The sequence below is a fragment of the Melanaphis sacchari genome, unplaced genomic scaffold (assembly GCF_002803265.2).
Source record: "Melanaphis sacchari strain LSU unplaced genomic scaffold, SCAv2.0 Contig112_pilon_pilon, whole genome shotgun sequence".
NCBI classification, from domain to species: domain Eukaryota; kingdom Metazoa; phylum Arthropoda; class Insecta; order Hemiptera; family Aphididae; genus Melanaphis; species Melanaphis sacchari.
The window spans coordinates 405,915-427,542 of NW_020270434.1; the positions used below are offsets into that span (position 1 = coordinate 405,915).

Genomic DNA, 21,628 nt, shown 5'->3' on the forward strand with positions numbered 1-21,628 from the left:
TTGTCATAAACGCAACTAGACCTCTAAAACGTATAGGGTGCTAAACCTGTTAATGCCTTACAGAGCCATGATATTTCACTAAAGCAATAACGATTGAGCTTAAAAAAATAAGGGGGCGCTAAATTTGAACTAGAGGGTGCTAAAGACACACTTTTGTACCCCTAAGTGGAGCCACTGCTCGTTTTTTAAGAAGTGAGGAAGAGAGAACCGTATGTATGTATAGTCGCTATTTATATTATGGTCACTGAGTTCCGCGGTGAGGCTCATTACGTGTCACTGCAGTTCGAATCGCGACCAACAGTCGCACAATATGGCCCGAAAAAAGGGTATTAAATATTTTTTAAATCGGTATAGCGATGAGATCTGTAGCTATTAGTTTTGAAATTCGTACAATAATCTCTCCTTTGTAAAATTATATAAAATATAATAAACGCATGGAAACGACCAACAATTATAGGTCTCTCATCAGTATTTCACCAATACAAAAATGGAATATAAAGATATTTTTTGCGAATAAAAAACAAGCTACCCCTTAAAAATGCAAGTCTATAATTTTTAAGTTTTCAATCAAATGAAAATTACATGGAGCGGTTACCCCACCCAGCCCACCCAGGTATGGAGTGTTATTGATTGACGGTTCTATCCTAGTAAAATATAAGATTTTCAAAATTTTTTAGTTTGTGTTATTTGTTAAAAAATATCATTGTTTTTTTTTTTTATTATTAACTCATAAAAATGTAAACAGAAATTTTCAAGGATTCTTAAAAATTGTTTTCAGGTAAATAGCATTATATAAAATTCAAATTAAATCAACATTTTTAATATTTTTTTTTTTTATTAAATACCAAAACACATTTTTATGCATGTAAAATGCAATGTACTAAGTTTTTAAAATTCTATAATATCAATATTATTATATAAATATAAAAATTAAATAGAAAACCATTTTAAATGTATTTTATACTATAACTTTTGGCATTAATGCATATTTTGTATTTCAAATGCATATTCTATTACATTTTTTAAGGTTTTTTAGTGCATTAAATTCACAGCTCTAAAAATAAGCTTTAAATTAACTGCTGTTAATTCTTTTGAAGTACCGTATGTTTAGATTAACTATACAATTTTTAGCGACAACCATTTCAGCTTTTAATGAATTAATAGAAATAGGTTTTTAAAAAATTCTAAAGAAATATGAAATATAAAATTAAATAACTTATATATAAATTACCTACAATCTACATGGTTCTCACAAAATATTATCGCTATATTTACTTTATAATAATTAATGAAGTAAGTACTTTGTTCAAAATGTAGATTAAAAAGTTGTTGTTATATAATATTAACGTAACTCAATCATTCTAATTTTATTATAAATTTATGAAATAAAATTAATGCATGAAACATGAACCTTAAACCGTTCGTATAATAGATACATACCTATCGGATATCCTGTTTAGAAACTATGTAGTACATTTTAAAATTTTCTTTAAGAAAAGACCTAAAATTTATTGAAAAACTTTTAAAAAATTTATGAGTATACACATTTTTTGGGGGGGGGGGGAGATAAGTCCCTCTAAGCCCCCCAATTTACGTCTATGATTGATATAATGACATACCATCTTTTTAAAAATAATTTAATTCTAAAGTGCAATATAATATTATTATAATCATGATTCATGACCCATTCGATAAATAAAATTCATGTATTATTCATATACGAATATGCGATTTATAACAATAGAAACAAAAATTATAGAGACATAGGTAATATCATTGATTATAGAATAGAATCAATAAATTATAGAATTATTATTCTATAATCAATGGTAATATGTATAAGTAGGTACCAAAATTAAAATATTTATAACCAATTTTTTTTATATTTTATTCTTCAATAAATATTCATTGAATTTTTAAATCACTCTCCTGAAAAATGTACTCTATTGAGTTGTTTCAATCTTAAACTGTATACCAAGTTTAAATTATCATGTTATCTAGTTTTAATTTGGATACCTTTTTGACTTTTTTAGAGTCCATAGAACATGCGTTATCTACAACGATTAAATTAGTTTTTTTAGTTAATTTCGCTGTCGCCGACTTTTATGTCCGCTCATTGTGGCGAGAGTGGTACTGGGTGGAGTAAGGAGGAGATAAAAGAGGATAAAACGAACGTTCTACATTAAGTATGCCCGGGGAGGCGAGGGGCCAGTAAGTAGAACGGGCCGAAGGTCCGGTCGCGGTCTACTTGGCGGCCGTCGACGAATTCCTATCGCAGCGGAACGGCCGCGGCAGCTCGCGAGCTCAGTTGGTACTGGGCCAGGTGTTCTGGTCCAGCTCCCTTCCCCTTTATAATATACCTTTGCTTCCTTAAACTAAAACGATCTGTCGTCGTCTGCCTTATCATGTGGTCGGGTGATACGAAAAAAAAAACAAATTACATTATTAAAAACACAAGACCGTTCTTCAATGACAAAAAACAATATTGTTGGACCTGAGCATTAATCGTGACGCTGCACTGCATAATATTCAATCATAATAATATAATATACTGTTATAGTGGAAGGGGCCAAAGTCTTCATCATACTTCAGTTCTTATTTTGCATAATATTTTGTAGATAGGTACCTAATTCACGGTTTACAAATATTATTATTCCTTGAAAACAAAAAACAGTGCTCCACACCAGTTCTCCACTCTTAAAATAGGTATTCTAAGTATGATTAATTATTATAAATTATAATCACAGATTAAATTAATTAATACCTCCTTATCATTAAATATTACAAGAATTGAAATTTTAATTTTAATGAAAACGTATTTTATAATCATTCTTAGAGATTATTACTGCGAACTTAAGATGCATGGACATGTCAAAATTGAAAATTACACATCATATTATATTATTAATCAATACTGTAGGTATTGACTATATCATTGGTACTTGCAGTGAGCTGCGGTGATCATATTTGTTACAATATTTTTGCACAATTTGGTCCCTATTCTATATTAAATTTGATATCATTTTTAAATAGGATTGCGAAAGTTTTTCATAAATTTTTTTATAAACCTTAAAAACATGATCATAGATGTAGATTGGTTTTAAGATTGTGAATAACTCCTTTAACGTGACAGCACAAACATGTACATTTTATCATTTTAATTTTACCTATCAACTAACAATGAATATTATTCAAAATTATTCATATGACGCACTTTTTTTCTTATAGTACTTACAAATAATTTATAATTTTTTTTATCACCTGTTTATTTTTTCAAAGGATAGTAGGTATCAAATGTATTCATTACTTTTTCAATAAACTTGAAACTTCAAGTCATATTAAAGTTTCTCTATACTTAAGTAACGAGTATAAGCATCCCTTCAAAATATTATTGTGATTCTATATTTTTTTATAGGTCTAGGTCGAATGTTTATGCGTCTAAATCAATGTCCTAAATGAAAAATAAATTTTGACATATTATTACCACCTAGTAGTACATTATTTAAATAGGACTATGGCATGTGGTATGAATAGTGTCCAGTGTACCAAGAATAAGACTGAACAAAATTGCAGATAAATAAGCTTATGTTATAAAGTTATTAATAAAATGATTCAACAATATCAAACAAAATTATTAGTATAAATTAAATTGATCAATATAATATTAATATATAATTTAAAAAATAATATTTTGTTTTCCTTTAAATAATTTTTTTTTTGTATTTTGTTAAAAAACCTAGTACTGTATTCAAAATTTTTTAATATACTCCTAAAATATTAAAAGTTGTTAGTTGTTACTTCATGTAAAATAGTGAATTTAAACTTGCTATATTTGTCACTGTAGAGATAATTATAAATAAATAATCAGTCCAGGCTAGAAGTTGCCAAAAATTATAACTTGTTATTTCTAACATTTCTTGACAATTAGTAACTAGTAAGTGACCGACCTTTGCTGATTACTATAATAAGTATACATGATATATTTTATTCAATTGTATACGTGCATTTTGTGTTAATACAAGTATGACTTAAAATTCTACGAGTTATTTAATATTTTGTACCAATGAAAAATGTATGTACTATGGATATGATTTATAAAAACTAAACAAATAAACAAGGATTGATTCAAAAATATTTTACAATATTTTATATTTTTATATATAAATTATTTACAACAAAATATCTTAATTTATTTTCATTTAATTGTATGTAACAAACATATAAGGTCTTTGATTCTGTATTTGCTACTAAAAAAGAAAATTAATAAATTTAATATTTATACATAACATAGTATGTACTATGTACTACAAAATAACTATGTATATTTAGGGTTTTAATAATTTTTAATTTTTTCTTTTTTTTTTTAGAGATCAATATGTAATAATTTTAAACCTCTACAAAACAACATACAAGCAATGAAAATCGTTTTCAAAAAGAAAAAAAACAAATTCTTAAAAATTTTACCCGTGAGTTTACAACAAGTGAGCTTAATAAACTCTAAAATAAAATATTACATAAAATGTATTTTCTTTAAACCCTGAATATGAGACCACATCATATAATAATACTACTACAAAATACAACAAGAAAAAAAAATATTAATAATTATTAATGTTATTAATACAAAATTGAACTATCCACGAATAGCAAGTCAATTACACAGTCGTGTTACAAATAAAATTAACACATTCCTCTTTGCTGACATTATTGCAATACAAACTTTTGAAAAATAAAAATTTATATAACTGTTATATAATAATATTTAAGTTTTATTGAATTGATTCTGATATGCAATTTTGAAAAAAAAATTTATAATATTAAAAAAAAAAAATAAATATTTTAAGGATTACCATTTATGAGGAATGTTAGCTTAAAATTAAAAATGTATTGAAGAAAACAGATATTTATACTTTTATATATTATTATTATATAAAATGAACATCAAAAACAACAAGTCTTGTTAAAGTAAATAAAAAAAATTATACATATTATTTTTTTAATTACCCAACACAAGTCAAATATAATAAATTTAATCTGTGTTTATATTGAACAATTTGGGTATCACATTTTTGATGTATAATTGTTATAAATAATTATAATATAATACATAAACATGTACGGATTTGGCCGTACGCGATTGAAAGACATAACGGCATAAACAATTCGGGCAATAAAGTAAATTTAATTTAATTTAGTTTTATTTTTTTTAACAAGTTAAAAATCTATTTAGAAATAAAACTTATGAGGTATTTGATTAAGTTAATACACTTAAAAAAAAAATATATATATATTATATATTTATTTATTCATTATGTATATATAATAATAATAATAAAATAATAATAATAATAATAAATTTATTTAAATAGACATATGTACACAATTCAACAAATTATAACAACATATTTTTTATTACTATCTTTTCTTATCAATTTTTAATTTTCTATATTGAGGAAGACACTTTGTTTTTATCAATCACCTATTTGCTTAAACATAATAAAAAATTAAAATCTTAAAATATATTCAGCTATATATAACTGTATAAAAATATAATCCAAAGTCTCAGACGTGTTTTTCTCGCACAAACTTTTACTAGTCAACTGCGTTTAATAATGTCAGTCAATTTTTTTTTTTAAATTAATTATAAAAAAAAAATTTTAATATACTACTGGTAACGTAACATTTTTTAGATGCAAGAATCATCTTCGTTGCGCTGTGTATATTTCGTTGTGCGACAGTCTTAAGGGATGTGTCATTGGCTCAGTCAGAGAGACTGTAAATAACTCTTGACATGTTTAGTACAACTAAATCTTGTTATTATTATTATTATTATTATTTGGATACAATAAGAATACCCTGTGTGATTGCACCCCGAACATACCATTAGGAAATATGTATGGAAACAGTTCGTGGTTAGCGTACAAAATAAAACATTCGACATGGTAACATATTAAGAAAAAAAAAATATATAATAAAGACTTTTTTCTTGAGTAAATTTGTATACGCTGATTTAATTAAGGCGCACGGTGGGGGAAGGGAGGATTTTGACGACTACTCTATGAAGCTTGTTCAAGTTTAAGAGCCGTTTTAGTCATTCCAGAAGACACTGGAGGAGTCATCGAAGTAGACATGTTGAGCTGCAGTTGCATTGATGAACTGGTCGACGCTGTCGACAAGTCTTGAGGTCCTTCTTGCCACGAGCTGGGTGGACATGACATGCTCAAGTCAGTTGGTTTATAGTCTTCATCAGATACATCTCCCGCTGATGATTCAAGTTTGGGAGTAGTTGTAGTCGGAGTTTGAGGCGATGATGCCATTTGCTGACGCAACAGAGATATATTTTTTATGCATTTCAATTCACTGGGATTACGAAGAAACCTATACACAAATAAAACATCAAAATGGTATCAATTAACAATATCACATAGACATAAATCCAAAAATAAAAATATGAACTTACTGGTAACAGTGTCTTTCACCCTGCACCTTTCTAAGGATGTTTACCCTATAATAGTAACGTAAGGCCCTGGACATTTTATCGTAATTCATAGACAAATGGTTCTTCTGTATGCCCCATAGTTTGGCCAGACCCGGTGGGTCAACAATTTTAAAAACTCCCATTTCTTGGTTTTTCCATGCTATGAAGCCGGTGAAACGTTGATGGGCGTCATTCAGCAATTGCTGTAGGAAATCCCACAAGAGTCGACCATCTATAAACAATAACACACACATTAATCAGGTCCATCGTACACGTTTGTTTTACAAATAACAGCTACATACTTGTATTTGGTTCGATTGAATTTGAATCGCCAGATGGAAAGAATATATTTCCGTTAGACTGTTTGGGCGTGGAAGGAGAGTATGGCGGTGGCGATGTTGACGAAGACGGGGTGGTAGGCGTGGGTGGCGGTAAGTTCAGCGTGCCACTGCTAGCCGACGATTCTTCTGGGTCAGAATCGGATTGATTGCTGCCGCCAGAACTCGTGCCACCATTGTTCGAGTATCCTAAACCGAAAATGCACATGACCATCAGTTACCGTTAAGAATTACACACGTCAGGTATGCAAGGGCATAAACCAAGGGGTGCATTTTTACTGCGGTGCATCTAGTAGACACGACGACATACTTTAAAAGTGCTATTTCAGCGTTAATGTGTCAAATCTACCCAAAAGACACATCGTGTATACGACGAGCGATAACACACTTGAAACAATAAATTAAATTGAACAGGAAACGAGATCACGGGCGGGAAAGATGTCTACAAAATACAATTTTTACGATTCACGACTTACCACCAATTGTCGGAGTCGTCGGAAATATGGACACACTGGGCGTGAGGTGGTGGCCGACCGTGGATGTGGTGGAGGCGACTGGCGGCTGCTGTTGGTGGTAGTCCATGTGCCGGGGGCTGTCCGACTGGCTGTCTATGGACGGGGCCGGGCTGAGGACAGCCGGCGAAGACGGTGCCGGCAGACACCACGTGGGACTAAAGGGGAAGTGCGAGGCGACGGGGCTGCCGGGCAGGTGTCCGGCACTTCCGGCGCTCATCATGTCGCCGCCGCGCCGCAGCAATTGTAGTACGTTGTAGAGCAGGTCGCCGGCGCCCGGACACCGTTCGCCCAAGTCCTGTTTGGTCAACAGACAAAGTGCTTTGCCGTTCATCTGAAACAGTTCGGTGTCGAACCGCGGCAAGTCGAATTCGATTTCAGCCCACTGTATGAACGCAGCCACGTCCTCTTTGGTCCAAATTCTCGGGTCGGTAACTGCGCAATTATAATAATATATAATTATTAAATTCGGGTGTTAAATTTAAAAAGTAAACGGGGGCGTTTCTCCTCGACGGTCCGGCACGTATTTTTTTTCAAATAAAAAACGAAACGTTTCCGATTAACGAGGAGTGGTGTAACGCGTATACTAGTGAAAAAAACTCACTCAAGTTTGCTGGCAAGTGGTGTTTGAAGTCGAGTGGTGACGGGAACGGAGTGGGTGGCAACAGTGTTGGGGAAGGCGGGAAGTTGAAGGCACCGCCGTGGTGTGGATGGTGATGGTGGTAACGCCAGAACAGGTCAGCGGCCGCCGCCGCACCGCTGTTGAACACAAATGCCGCAGCGGCTGCGTTGTTGGTCATTCCCGGGCCGCTGGTGGTGCCCCCGTTGGTCGCGCCGCCGCCGCCACCGACTGCCGCACCTCCGCTTAGGCCACTGCCTAGGCTACCGCCACCGCCGTGCCGCGTTATCGTTGACACCTGACCTGGAGTCAGGGGCATCAATTTCATGATGCCTTTAGAGGATCGGATCTGAAACGCAAACAATAATTACGGATTTATTACACCTGTCAGTAAACATAAAGAGCGCGGCACAAACATAGATAATCCGCTCGGCGAATTATCGCTAAAATTATTTTTTTATTCACAGCTATAAAGTTGCGAACGACCGAGATTAATATTGTAGGTAGTAGGTACCATCGGTTAGGTTACACACACACACACACACGTGTATAGGCATAATAGAACATTATTAACGTAATTCCGGATGAGACCTAACATAAAAAAAAGAACTCAACTCGACGTTAAAAAAAGCGGAAAATCACTGCGACAGTAGACAAGTCAAACGGATATCGACCACGACGGTGAGAGAAAATCGGCGGAAGTCGGCAGCGTCGTGAAATCGGACGGTAAATAATAATGCATCATTGCGACAGAAGAAATCAACAAAACGGATATTCTGGCGCTCGAGACCGCGGCAGCAATCTATCGCGGTGTCGTTGCCAAAACACTCGTTGCGCTTGTACCTATTTCCATAGCGGTCCCGCCGGGTGCTGACGATTGTCTCGTTGGCTCGCGGTCTATATATTGCGCGCATCCGTGAAGCATAATATGTACGGACTTCGATAGGTAGGTTTTTTTTTTGTTATGATGCCTAAACACGTGTATTATAGCCTACAAGTGTCATAATATACTATCTCGCCCGCAGTTTTATCAATATAAAAAATATATATATATATATGGGATATATACTGCAGTAATAGCAGTTCGTTCGTCGCCTGTACCGTTGTAGTCTGCGGTTTTTGTTTCACGTTCCGCCACGGCCCATACGGATTCGATAGACCACACAAATTATATTACATTGTACACTGAATACCATTACACAACATACTGCAGGTACTACGAAGCTGTTTTAAATCCTATTGTCGGCTGAACGTCCTGGTATTAAAAAAGAAGTACATCGTATTCGAAATCGACATATTACACACGACGACGACGGTAGATGACGATTGTACTAACTATATTATACGCAGGTTTCAAAACAGATGTGATAAGAAAAAAGTAAATGAACGGAAAATACATTCGAAAAATAGCCACACGGCTATTGCGCAACACGCGACGGGGCGCAACACAGCAGGTACCATCCTCCTCTGCCGACGAAAAAAAGTGGCTACTGTTTCAAGACTTTTGTTCGGTTTCCGTGTAAGGCACAGATTTCGATCGAAAAAATTTGAAACGGATTAGAGTAAAATGTAAGTATGCGTAACATATTTAATGCTTCGTGTAGGTCATCATAAAATTATGAAGTGTGTTTGAAAGAGAGAAAGAGAATAAAATCACAGTTGGGACGATCGATCGAATCCAGTTTTAGAAGTGGAATAACATATCGTACGAATGGCAAGAGGTTTACACGACGACATTTTGTGCGGAAGCAAGATTGTAAGAGTAGGTACTCACGTACCGACGTGTGTACGAAACCGATTAATTACTACTGATAATATCTAAAGACGGAAATGCACGTCGATGTGTGGATTTGTACCGTTTGGTAGGTACTGTCGAGTCGACAACGAAATATTCATAAACGGAACGTGATAAACCGAACAGTTGTTGCTACGATTATGATAACCCCCGACGATCGATAACCTGTAATGGCACCGAAATCGTTTTTTATACGAATAAAAAACATATTTTCTACCACATTCGCGCATATACAGAGTGACAGGTTTGAGAAGACTGGAAGCGTACACGTTATAAACTACATTATATGCGTAAAGAAAAGTTGCTTTCGAAGTCGATACTACAACGCTCTATAGTCTATATACATGATATATAAGTGCTAAGTGTTAGGTGGACCATCATTTTTTCTTTTTTTTTTATTCTATAACCTCATGTAAAACATTGTGTCCCACTCTGTACATCACGAAGATCACGTTATTTAAATCACGTACTTTTTAAAATTGAATTATTCTATATGTTCGATATCGAATACATAAGCGTTTTGTTTTTCATTTGACGTTCCAGTTTACATATGTATACTCAGTCCAGATCTTACATATTGCGCTAACAGACGCTACTTATTCTTTGTAGTTCGTAGTGGGATTTTGCGTATACGTCGACGTTGCCCCGGAACAAACACATATTGACGATGTATGCACTGTGGCGGAGAGAAATGAGGTGACAAAAAAGTGTCATTAATTTACCGTATACATGAAATGTGTAATAATGCTATATTATTATGTAAGGGTATTATACGTGCATAATATATTATTTTACGCACAATGTTTGAGCATCGAATTGATGGGAATTGGGGAGGAGGGTGATAGGTGTATTCGACGTATAAATAATAATAATTATTATTTATTTCAAGTGTCATCGATTCCGAAATGCCTGCGCCGTCAGATCGTATTCTCTACCAGGAAACTACATAACGCGTTTTGACATGGAAAAATACCGTTCTCGTTTTTGTAGACAACATTAACAATATAATATTAAACTATCGCAGTGTTAATGGTGTCGTCTTTAGGACGTAAACCGATTTTCCGATATTATTATTAACGAAGCGTTCGACGTTCGTCGAAAATGAACATTGCATACAATTAATTTTATCAGCAATCCAATTATTGTTATTAAAATGCCATCGCCGTCCACGTCATCGTATCGCGAAACTCGTTTAGTATTAACGAGACACCAACGACAGCTCATTATTTATTTTTTGTCGTTTCCCGACTGAACTGGTCATATTATTATATTGTTGTATCATGCATTCACGCACGGCTCAACCTTACGACAGCGAAACGATAGTGTCGAGTGTGTGTGTGTGTGTGTGTGTAATGTGTATGCATTAAAATAATAATTATTACTGTTTATTAGTAGTCACCATAAAAAATGATGACGAACATGGTTAGTCGTTGGTAAACAGCACATACGTTATAAAATCGGGGATAACAATTTATTATTATTGTGTGTTCAGTGTAGTGCGTACCGCTGTAAGTCGGTTCGTAACGCCGAAACAGCCGCTGAGCACGTCGATCTCTAATGTCTAATGATAAATACTCAAGACTAGTGGTGAGGGGGGGAGAGGGGAGAGCGTATAACTTTGTGTACACTATAATATGAGGGAACGTATTTATCTATACGAGGCAGTTGTGGTACCTACAAGACGCCTGTGTACTATAGGGTCTTATTTAAACATTATCGCGTTTTGAGTGCTACAGACTATAAAGAAATACTGCACCTGTCGCTGTCATTCCAAGCGTAATCACCAAGAATATTATGCTGTACGGTTATTACGCGGTGCTAGAAAACATGCACGAAATAATGTTGTTTTTGTAAATCGCTAGGATATCATACGACGATAATTAATAATTAATTATTATTAAAATTTGATGGTTTTCGCTCGTTCCACTATCAACCGCGCATATGCAGACGAGTGGTAAAAGGTCGAACACAATAATAATTGTGACGATAACGAAATATTACTTAACTATTATTACTATTACCTTATCATATTATAATTTACACATTACTCACTTTAGTCTCGGAAAGATGGCGAGAGAGAGTGAGAGGGAAGCCGTTTCCAACAATAATAATAACCAGAACTGTAATTCTTTATAACATTGTAACAAATTTATAATAATAAATCATAGGATTGAAAAACTATATAGTCTGACAAATGTATAGTTCTGAAGAACTTTTAGTGACTGTAGGCCATTTATTCAACATGCGTTAGCATAATATGATATTCGGTATACTCTTCAAGCCCGAATCAGGATCCGGGTACACCCGGTAGGAAGGTCAAACGAATTGATTACCATATTATTATATACGTTTGTGCATTATAATGTATTATGTGTGTGTTATTATATGTATGCATAATATGGCAATGTGTGTTGTGTTATGTGTGTGTAGTGTGTAGACGGGAAACGGGCGCAGCCGGAAACGCTATTTCTTACGCGACGGCGAGGTAATTACATTCTTCCGACCTTTTCCTCCTATATTTCGTTGTTATGCATCGTAATATGCTTATCGAATTTTATCTACACCATATTATGTTATTTTAAACATAATTAGATGCATTATAATAATATTACACATTTCATTTTCAGATAACGTCGTCAACAAAATAATATGTACCAGAAAAAACGCGAGTATACGGTATATTAATTATTATTGTTCGATATAAACGTAATGCAATTATTTACATCCTACAAAATAAATAATACCATTACGCTATTATCATCATCGTCATAAAATTGTAGATGTTTTTCGTTAGCGCAAGTGGTTAGAATTCGTGCGTTTTTAGAAATGTTCGCCAGCTTTTTGTTTAAGTAAGCGGACGATGACCGCCGACACCGCGAGGACGTGCAAGTTTGTTTTACTAACAGTGGCGGGCGGTACGTTTCTGATTAAATAACAAAGTTTTCATTGCGACGTGCTATTAAGAAAATAATATTAATAATATTATTTTAACGAAAGTAAAAATATTGAGTATTAATAACACAACAGACTTTTAGACAAATAAACACAGTTTAAACCATATAATATAATATTATATCCGATCGCGTAACCTAAGAGTCGTCTCGCGGAAAAAAATTGTAAAAATAAAACCTGTTGTTTTAGTTAAATTATTTTCATCTGAGATTTTAAAAAAAAGAAAAAGTGTATATTGAAGATTTATTATTACTATTCGAGGCGTACGAACCCGACCTCTCGTAGTTGTCGATCGATATTTTCAACATGAATAACACATAAACGAATAATAAAAAAAAAGCAATACGTTTTTTAAGTGGAAAAAAAAGAAAACAGACAACAGACCATCTATTGGTTTTTTACGGTAGTGATATAGAAGACTGGCAGACAACATCGACGACTACTGCGTGCAAAATAAAATATAAAAATATAAATGACGTTTAAACTGATTATGCGGAAAAAAATTATCCGAAAATATGACAATAAGAATACAAAATAAAGGAGGATTTTCACGTTCAACCACCCGACAGTCGTCGTCATCGTTGTTTTCCGGGTAAAGACAATTTTAAAGGAAAAAACAAACGCGTGACGTAATTTTGACGAACACGAATAACGTCGCCGGTTTGCACGCGTACTCGACGTGTTGATTTTTATTTTTTCAAGCAGTCTCCGGTGGGGATACGATACACACACACACGTACATACGGTGTGGGCGTGTTCGTCTCGCAAGGTGATCGTCTACGCGGAAATCGTCAAAACGGAAATGCGATAATGCAATATATGCCAGTACTACAGTAGTAATAGTAATAACTAATAACGTATAACTTATAATAAATAATAATATATTTACTGAAAAAACAAAAATAAGAAATCATTCGACCAATTAATGATCTACAAATATGGACTAGTTGAAATTATTTTTAATTTTAAAATTTTTTACCAAACTCTTTGAATTTTTGGAGCTAAGCTCTTCATTCTTTTAAAACAATTTTAACCGAGATATGTATAACACTAACACATATTATAATTGTTGTCTGTAAAATAGACCAATATTACACGATTAACGTCAAAACACATCATAAGCATACATCATTTTCAGTCTTAAGCTTGAACTGAAAAAATAATTATCATTGTAATTTACTAACCACCGACAGTAGGTATAATGTGTAACCACTACATTGTACGGTGTTTCCGTTCCGGTACTTCCGGTATTAAAAATATTATGTATAATTCGTCATTATTATGCACGTTATTAGTATTTTTTTTTCCTTTCGTTCCCCTTATAGACGACCGGAGGTCATCCTGTACGGTGCGCATCCTGTGCCGCTACCGATAAGATTTCCGGAGTGAATTTTCTACGACAGCGCGAAAATTGCCCTCGAACTTAAATTTAAGCAAGGTGGCAGGTAAAACGAGGGAACGCGCAAACAAAATAACGGGATTTCCGGTGTTTGTCAAAAATAAGAACCTTCAAAAAAAACCTTGAACCGCCGCCATGAAGAGGTAATGGAACAGAAAAAAAAAATAGTATAGATAAATAAAGCATAATTTTCCGTCACCCAAATTCAAAACAAGTATTTAAGAGCCAGCGAAATACATTACTCTACATTAATTGCACAACACATTATTTCATACACGAGTCATCGATGATAAACGTTAAAATTATTTGTTTTTTACCTACAAATTAACATTTCTCGTTTTAATAACTTACACTTCTTGAAACTAATTAATATTAAAACTAATCTTCCGTATACAAGTTAATGCATAACACATATTAAAATATTTCCTATAACAGATGGAGAAATTTCAAAATACCAATTAACAAATTTCCGTAAAATCTTAGCAGGAAACCGATAAATTGATATTACTAAAAAAAAAGTGCATAAGAATATAAACTATGATTATAACTAAATATTACCAATATATTATGGGGCGATATTGTTTCGCTTACGTTCTTCCGGCTCGGTAGGGTAGGGTCTTAAAAAAAAAAATTGGATAGTTAAAAATAGATACATGTAAATCCTTCCGGACATTAAACCGCGGGACTATCGACTGATAATAATAGAACCTACATACCTACTCAAACTACGTCTCCAACGTTAAATCATTAATCTACTATGAACCACTGTATCAAATAAAGAATCTTCGAATGCACTGAAACTCAAAAGCTGGTAACGTTTTCGGTTAAATCGTTTTAATGATAGAAGAGTAAAAGAATTAAGATAATAATAATAATATGAAATGCTTAAAACAACAAAACATAGACAATAAAATACAAAAAAAACAGTACGATAGACTGATTTGAATTTGAAGATAAATGTTTTTTTTTTTTACTCGGAAATGGTTTAATCGTTGCCGATTTTTAAAAAAAAACCATTGGACTTAGGATATATTGGAAGTTTAAACAATTATCAATGATTTGACCTTAATTGATTATTTTTAAGTTCAAGGAATTTAAAGAAAAAAATTAGACCTGATTTGATAAAAAGTACAATCAAAACAAAGATGACAAGAAACAGACTAGAGATTCGCGCGAAATATAATGAAAATCGACAGTTTTATCTAATAAATTAACATTTATGATTAGTTAAAAATAACGAGTAATTCCTAGAATTATAAATAATATCGTAAATATGGTAATTATTATTAAACGACGACGCGACGCCGACAGACAGACAGGGAAGACGACGACGGACGTACATGTCGATAAAAACCGTATTATATTTTATAATATTATAACAATATTTTACAGCACGTAATCGGACGGCTGTCGAACTATAGCACAACGTTATTATAAACGTATACTATTGTTATTAATAAATAACAATCGTTTTCGTATGATATTTTAATAATAATAGACCCCGCGCGTTAACAACGCCTTTAATTGTACATCGTATCGTCGTTAGTAGGTTAACCGACGTAGGTTAACCTCCATAAAACGCGGAAGAATGTATACGATGAATGATGTATTATAATATCGTGGAGAGAAATCGTTTTATAATAGTAATAAGATTTTTGAAAAAACTCATTGGATGGTTTGTGTTTCAGGCACGTCGATGGAAAAAACGTATCATCGTCGGTGGTAGTCGAAATTTCGGAACAATGGCCTTTGGCGTATTCTTTAGTCTATATAATTTATAATAAATTGTTCATTTTTTACTTAAATTATTAATTTTTTTTTTTTTTTAAGGACAAAAATATTTTTCTGCAAATAATATTAGGGCAAACGATTACATTATCTGTTCGTTTCTCATTTAAACATAAATTATAATGATAATATAATATCCATCAGTCGTAGAAATTGGTACGGAAATCGAGGTTTGTAATTGTAAACATAACCCGTTTGTCATAAATTATAATAATGTCCCATGGGCCATGAGTTGTATGATACGTAGCTTATACTCGATGATTATTGTGCGTACGTGTCTAAAAACGAGATTAATTTTATTGTTATTTTTAGGATTTTTTGCAATGCGTCCGTTTTTAGGCGGAATAATAGTCGTCATCGTCGTCTCATATTATTATTATTATTATTATTATTTTCATAATAGACACGGCGACGACGACGACGATCAACACCACACAACGAAGACTACGACGGTTTTAGACACGCACGGATCGTAAAAATAGAACGGTAAAACAACGACGGCGTACCACGAAAACTTCTTGGCGTGCACTTCCCGTCGTTGGCCACCAAAGAAAAAAAAAAAACAAAAATTCGTACACGCAATGTATCGAACATAACAAACCGTGTCATGTATCACCATCACTGCGGTAGAAACACACTTCCGGTCGTACGGGAAACGCGTGCGCGGACCGTCGCCGGTATTTTAACAATATTATTATACATTATACGTCTTTTCGACCGCACAACACCGTCACCGAGACCGCTTTGTCGTATGTGTGTCTGTGTGTGTGCCCTCTTTTTCGTGTAATATTATAATATTCTTCCGTTGTAGAAAACGACCGTCGTTGAATACGCCATATTAAATTTATGTGAGCTCGCGAGTCGCGGCATTGCGATGAGCAAAAAATAAGATAAGAATATTCAATATTCATTACTTCTAATAAATAATAGCAACGCGACGGTACTACATTAATAATTGTCATCGGATTCGATAACATATTAATATAATAATGGTCTCAAACAGCAGTGCCGACTCGACGACTGCTGTTTGACCACCATAATGCACAAGTCAGTATTCCTTATCGCCGCTGTAGGATGGATATCTATTACGAGTGGAAAATTTTTGATTTTCGTTTTGTTTATTACTTACGGAACACACACACGCAAGCGCGATATCGTAGCCCGTAGGTAATATGCACATAGAAAGAAAACCGAGACGCGGCGGCGGTTAACCTTGAACGGAGGCGGCAAACGTAGTTCTTTGTCCCGGGACTACACTCACACACACCACACACACACATACAAGTCACAAGAGCGTAATAGGAACTTCCGCTCTGCGGCGCGCGCAGCAACAGGTCATGTTACCCCGCCACCGTTACCATATGTCGAGAGAGGAGACCGAAACGGGTTTCACTTGGCTCGTGTGGAGGCGCTTCCATGTCGTTGCTTTGCGTGCACGACAAAAACGATCTGCGACGCTGCTGTGGCTGGTTGGTGGTGTAACCTAACCCGATGGAACGAAATAAGGAAAAATTAGATGCGCTCTACGATTTGCTTGCCAAAAATCAAATCGTTAAAATTTAGAATATAATTCATGACAAGCTATGCGTTGTGTGTCATTATTGTGTACATATGGGCCAGCCCGGGATCGGAGCACCGGAAGCGAAAACATTTACATTTAATTAATCATAATTTATTTAATTAAATATGTATAAGGTAAAATAAATAAATTTATAATTCGCGGCTGTCGATTGTGAAATGAAAAAATTGACCTTATTAACCGTGCGCGCATCCGATATCCTGTAGACGGTACGGTGTGACAATACGTTTGGTTTATTCAATGATTTAAATAAGAAAAAAAAATTGAACGTACCCAGAAAGATTAAAATTTCGGCCACCTGCAAGCGTGGTCTATGGAGATGGGACCGGACAAGGCGGCAACTTATGTGGTGGTTATAAGTTTTTGTTGGAAAAACGACGACCCGGTCACGACTGATGTTCGGAAACGAATAAAAAATCAAAGCACCGAACACAGTGTATAACAGCGATAAAGGGGAACTCAATTATAAGAAAAATATGTGTCATCTAGTGAAGATTTTTCTCCCTCACGATTTATGCCTGGGCGGGGGCGTCCCTTTTGTACATAGTGATGGTTGTATGCGAGAGAGAGAAAGGAGAGAGCAGGTGTTCTGTGTCGTCGTCGTCGTCATCGGGTGTCGTAGGGGTGCGGGGATTGCGGCGGCGGCGATAGAAAGAAAAGAGAAATGAAGAAAAAAATAAATAAGGAATCCCTTGTCCTCTCCCTTCACACACACACACACACACACACACACACCCGACATAATACCGGAGAGGAACACATATACACAGTGACGGGCGCCCCAGACACCGAACCGTGGGAACCGGGCCGTTTCCTTTTTTTTTCATCGTCCCTCCGCCACCACCACCGCACCACAAGACGACCATCCATTCCACCCGTCATCTCCGAACCCCCTCACACACCGCTACCACAAACTCGAAGTCGTAGACCCATCTTACATTCCACCGGCTGCGGCGGCAGCTTCCCAAAAACACGGAGCGCGCGCACACACTCGCACACAACACACACACAAGAGGTGAGTCTTCTTTGTCATCTCTCCCACTTCCTCTATAATGTGTACGGGAGTCTGTAACGATCCGACGGACGAATATTTTTCTTAACGCGCACGGCAACAATATAAAAATATTACGTTATTATCACGATTGTTACAATGCGCATAATTCGAAAGAGGGTTATCGTCGTCGATATTAATAAACTGTAACCTACGCCACAATTATTGCGGCGAGTGTGCTGTTAATTGGAAACAGAAAAATAATAAAAAAAAACCATCCTCCCGCCGAGAATGAGAATTCGCGAAAACAACAACACGGGAAGTGTTGTACTCGGCGACGTGACACGTTTTGCGCGCGGCGGTCTTAGAGTACGCACAACGAAGGAATGCGAAAACAAACCTTCCCCCCGAAACTAATGGTAGTAGGAAAAATAAATTCCCAAACGACGTTCGCCGCCGCCGGGAAATACGCGTAATAAAATATCGTTTGAGTTTATTATTATTGTGTATTTTTTTTTTTTCATGTAACCACCATATACCGACTTCGGCGGCGGCGGCAAGTATGTGAGTGTGTTTGCGTCGTGGAAGTCCGTCCGGAATCCGGTCGCGTGTATCAGTGTTTGTGTGTGTGTGTAGTCAAGGTCAACCGTAGGACAATAGCGTTCGACGAGAAAGGGAGGCGGTGGCGGAAAAGAACGCATCTCGTCGCCGTCGTCGTCTCCGGGAGCCCTCTCTCGCCGGTCGCCCAGTCCGTGTCCCGCACACACAACTTCTCCTACTTCTACTGTGCACATACTACACCGCCGACGCAACCGAATACACCACACGCCGCGCGTCCTAACCACTCATCCTCTACGGCAACAGCCGCCGAAGCTGTTTCAGGCAAACATACACACACACATTACGACTGTGTATATTATTATTATTATATACGACACAATCGTTATGATCGCGGAACAGGAAATACGAGCGGCGGCGGCGGCGACGCCATAGACTAGCCTGCTGCAGCTCGTGTGACGTGCGTGACCAATAACCAGTGCGGCCAACCCTTTCGACGCGCGCACGCGACGTTATGGGTGTGTGCGTGCGCGCGGTTATTCCGTTTCGTTTTTTCGCCGTACACGACGGCGGCGGCGGAGCGGAAAAAATCAGAAAAACAAAACAATTTGTCGCAAAACCACATCACGTCGTCCCTGTCGTTCCGACAGTAGCGTCAACGGTACTGTTTAAATATCGCATCGATGACAATGTTATTATTATTATTATTGCTACACACCTATTATAACACAGCTACAGACGGACCCCTATTTTTCGCACGTCGACGGGGTGGACACCTGTTCGGGACCACGCTGCCGCTGATCGGTATGTAAGGTGCACCCCCTCCCCCTAACAAACACTGGTGGCCGGTGGCACCCTTCGATCATCTATATTTTAATCGTTTCGACAATTCTGTACTACCTGTTTGTGTCTTGTGGAAGGCGATTATTTAAATACAAAAAAAAATTAGAGCAGTAAAAGCAGCGAAAAAAAAACTTGTTATCTGTCTGAATCATATTACGAGTCCGGGGTTATTATGTAAAGCTTTTGTGCTCCATCATACCTATAACGTGTATTACGTACCTAACGATGGCGATGATATTATGTATACTAAATTATTATGTGGGCAGAGAGGTGCTATGCTACGCGTGAGCATTATGCAACCAAATTTTATTTTCCGTAAGGGACTGCTGTCGCGTACTACCAGTTAAATATTTATTTTTTCAATCTTTTATTTTAAAATGAAAAAAATAAAACGCTTCAGCTGCGGACGCTGTGCTTAGTAAATATTTAAAGTCTGTACCTTTTAGTTTTTACGTTCGCGGTGCTCGACGACGAACTTGGCACTAGAGAAATCCGTTTTTGTGCGTGTCAAGACGACGCTGGTGTGTTGGCTGCGACGATGTTCGTACGGCGATGCATCGACACGCGTAAAATCACACACGACGCTCGCGCACACTGAGGTAACGACAGCGACGAACTTTTTTTCGTTTTAAATATCGCACTTTGAGCACAAAAACCCACAGAGATGCGGAAAACACGATTTTACCGGGTGTGGAAGACGGAAAAAAAATTATAATACGCACCGCACCGCGTGAACACAGTCAAACGAGCGGTATTTTCCTCTTTTTAATTATTTAGTGACGCGAACGAAACGAAAATCTTAGTTAAAAATGTGCACAGTTTATTTCAGGTCGTAATATTTTTACGTCGACAAATTGAAAAATAATTATTATTTTGTTATTATTATCACGTCGACGTGCGCGAACGAGAGAACGACACTACATGCTCTACCGGCAACCTGACGGCAACAAAATCGGACGCGGCTGCGGCTGATAATTGTATGGGCGTCGTGCAGAACGCGTGATACGATAGACCGTGGCGGTGGATCGTTCTCAGTGTTGCCCCTTCCACGCAATAATTATCGTACTGTGTTGCGCGCGCACGTCGTACGCTTAACTCTGCGTGCAACTGGTAGTAATAGTAGTATTGTAGTATTATTATTATTATTATTATATAGTAATAATGATAGTAGTAGTGTAGTAAAAGTGTAGTAGTAGTAAATAGTAGTAGTAGTAGTAGTAGTAGTAGTAGTAATAGTAGTAGTAATAGTAACGTATTTGTTCGTTACTACGCCACTGATGTGTGTGTGTAAGTAATCTGCGAAACGTCTCTCATATATTATTATTTTTTTTACATAATATATTATTTTTTTTCGCCTATTATTTTGTGGTAAACAGTTTGGTCATCGCGTATTGCTCATTACATTATTCGATCTCATTATAAACGGAAATAATGTTAAAACGATGATTAGTATTACTTTCGACAAATGATTTGTAGTTTTGCACTATTTATACTTCCGCTGCAATTTCAACTTTTAAGATTGTAATGTTAGATTTTATGGGGCGTGTTGTTTTTAACGAATGTTTAAACGACATCTCGTTCCTCGTACTCGTATTTTAACTATTGTTTATAGTACGCACTCCTATCTAATAATAAAATTGCAGGTCGTATTACTTGTTTCAAGCATAAAAATACCTACAGACAATTCATCGTATTGTTTACGCCCACGAAAAAAATTCCAATACAAATCGAGTAACGAGAGGGGTATAATTTCGGCGAAAGTATGCTGTTTTTTTT

General features: G+C 35.8%; 1 protein-coding gene across 2 annotated transcripts; it reads right to left on the minus strand.

Annotated features, from left to right (window-relative positions):
- Positions 1-5,480: 5,480 nt before the first annotated feature.
- On the minus strand, positions 5,481-20,828 carry LOC112603861 (ets DNA-binding protein pokkuri-like). 2 transcript variants are annotated; one of them, XM_025352651.1, is made up of 6 exons: positions 20,292-20,828; positions 7,933-8,296; positions 7,293-7,763; positions 6,781-7,005; positions 6,461-6,710; positions 5,481-6,378 (listed from the first exon to the last, which is right to left on the minus strand). In XM_025352651.1, exons 2-6 carry the CDS (start codon positions 8,273-8,275, stop codon positions 6,057-6,059), a joined length of 1,611 nt encoding a protein of 536 aa, XP_025208436.1. In that variant the 5' UTR covers positions 8,276-8,296; positions 20,292-20,828; the 3' UTR covers positions 5,481-6,056. The 2 variants fall into 2 exon arrangements, with proteins under 2 accessions (XP_025208436.1, XP_025208437.1); XM_025352652.1 differs by lacking the exon at positions 20,292-20,828 and adding an exon at positions 17,734-17,852.
- Between the last annotated feature and the right edge of the window lie 800 nt (positions 20,829-21,628).

Excerpts from the sequence above, each read along its gene's own strand:
- LOC112603861 (XM_025352651.1), bottom strand. The coding sequence starts at position 8,275 with ATGAAATTGATGCCCCTGACTCCAGGTCAGGTGTCAACGATAACGCGG. Across the intron at positions 7,764-7,932 it reads CCACTTGCCAGCAAACTTGA|TTACCGACCCGAGAATTTGG; the intron begins GTGAGTTTTTTT and ends ATAATTGCGCAG. Across the intron at positions 6,379-6,460 it reads GGTGAAAGACACTGTTACCA|GTTTCTTCGTAATCCCAGTG; the intron begins GTAAGTTCATAT and ends ATTTGTGTATAG.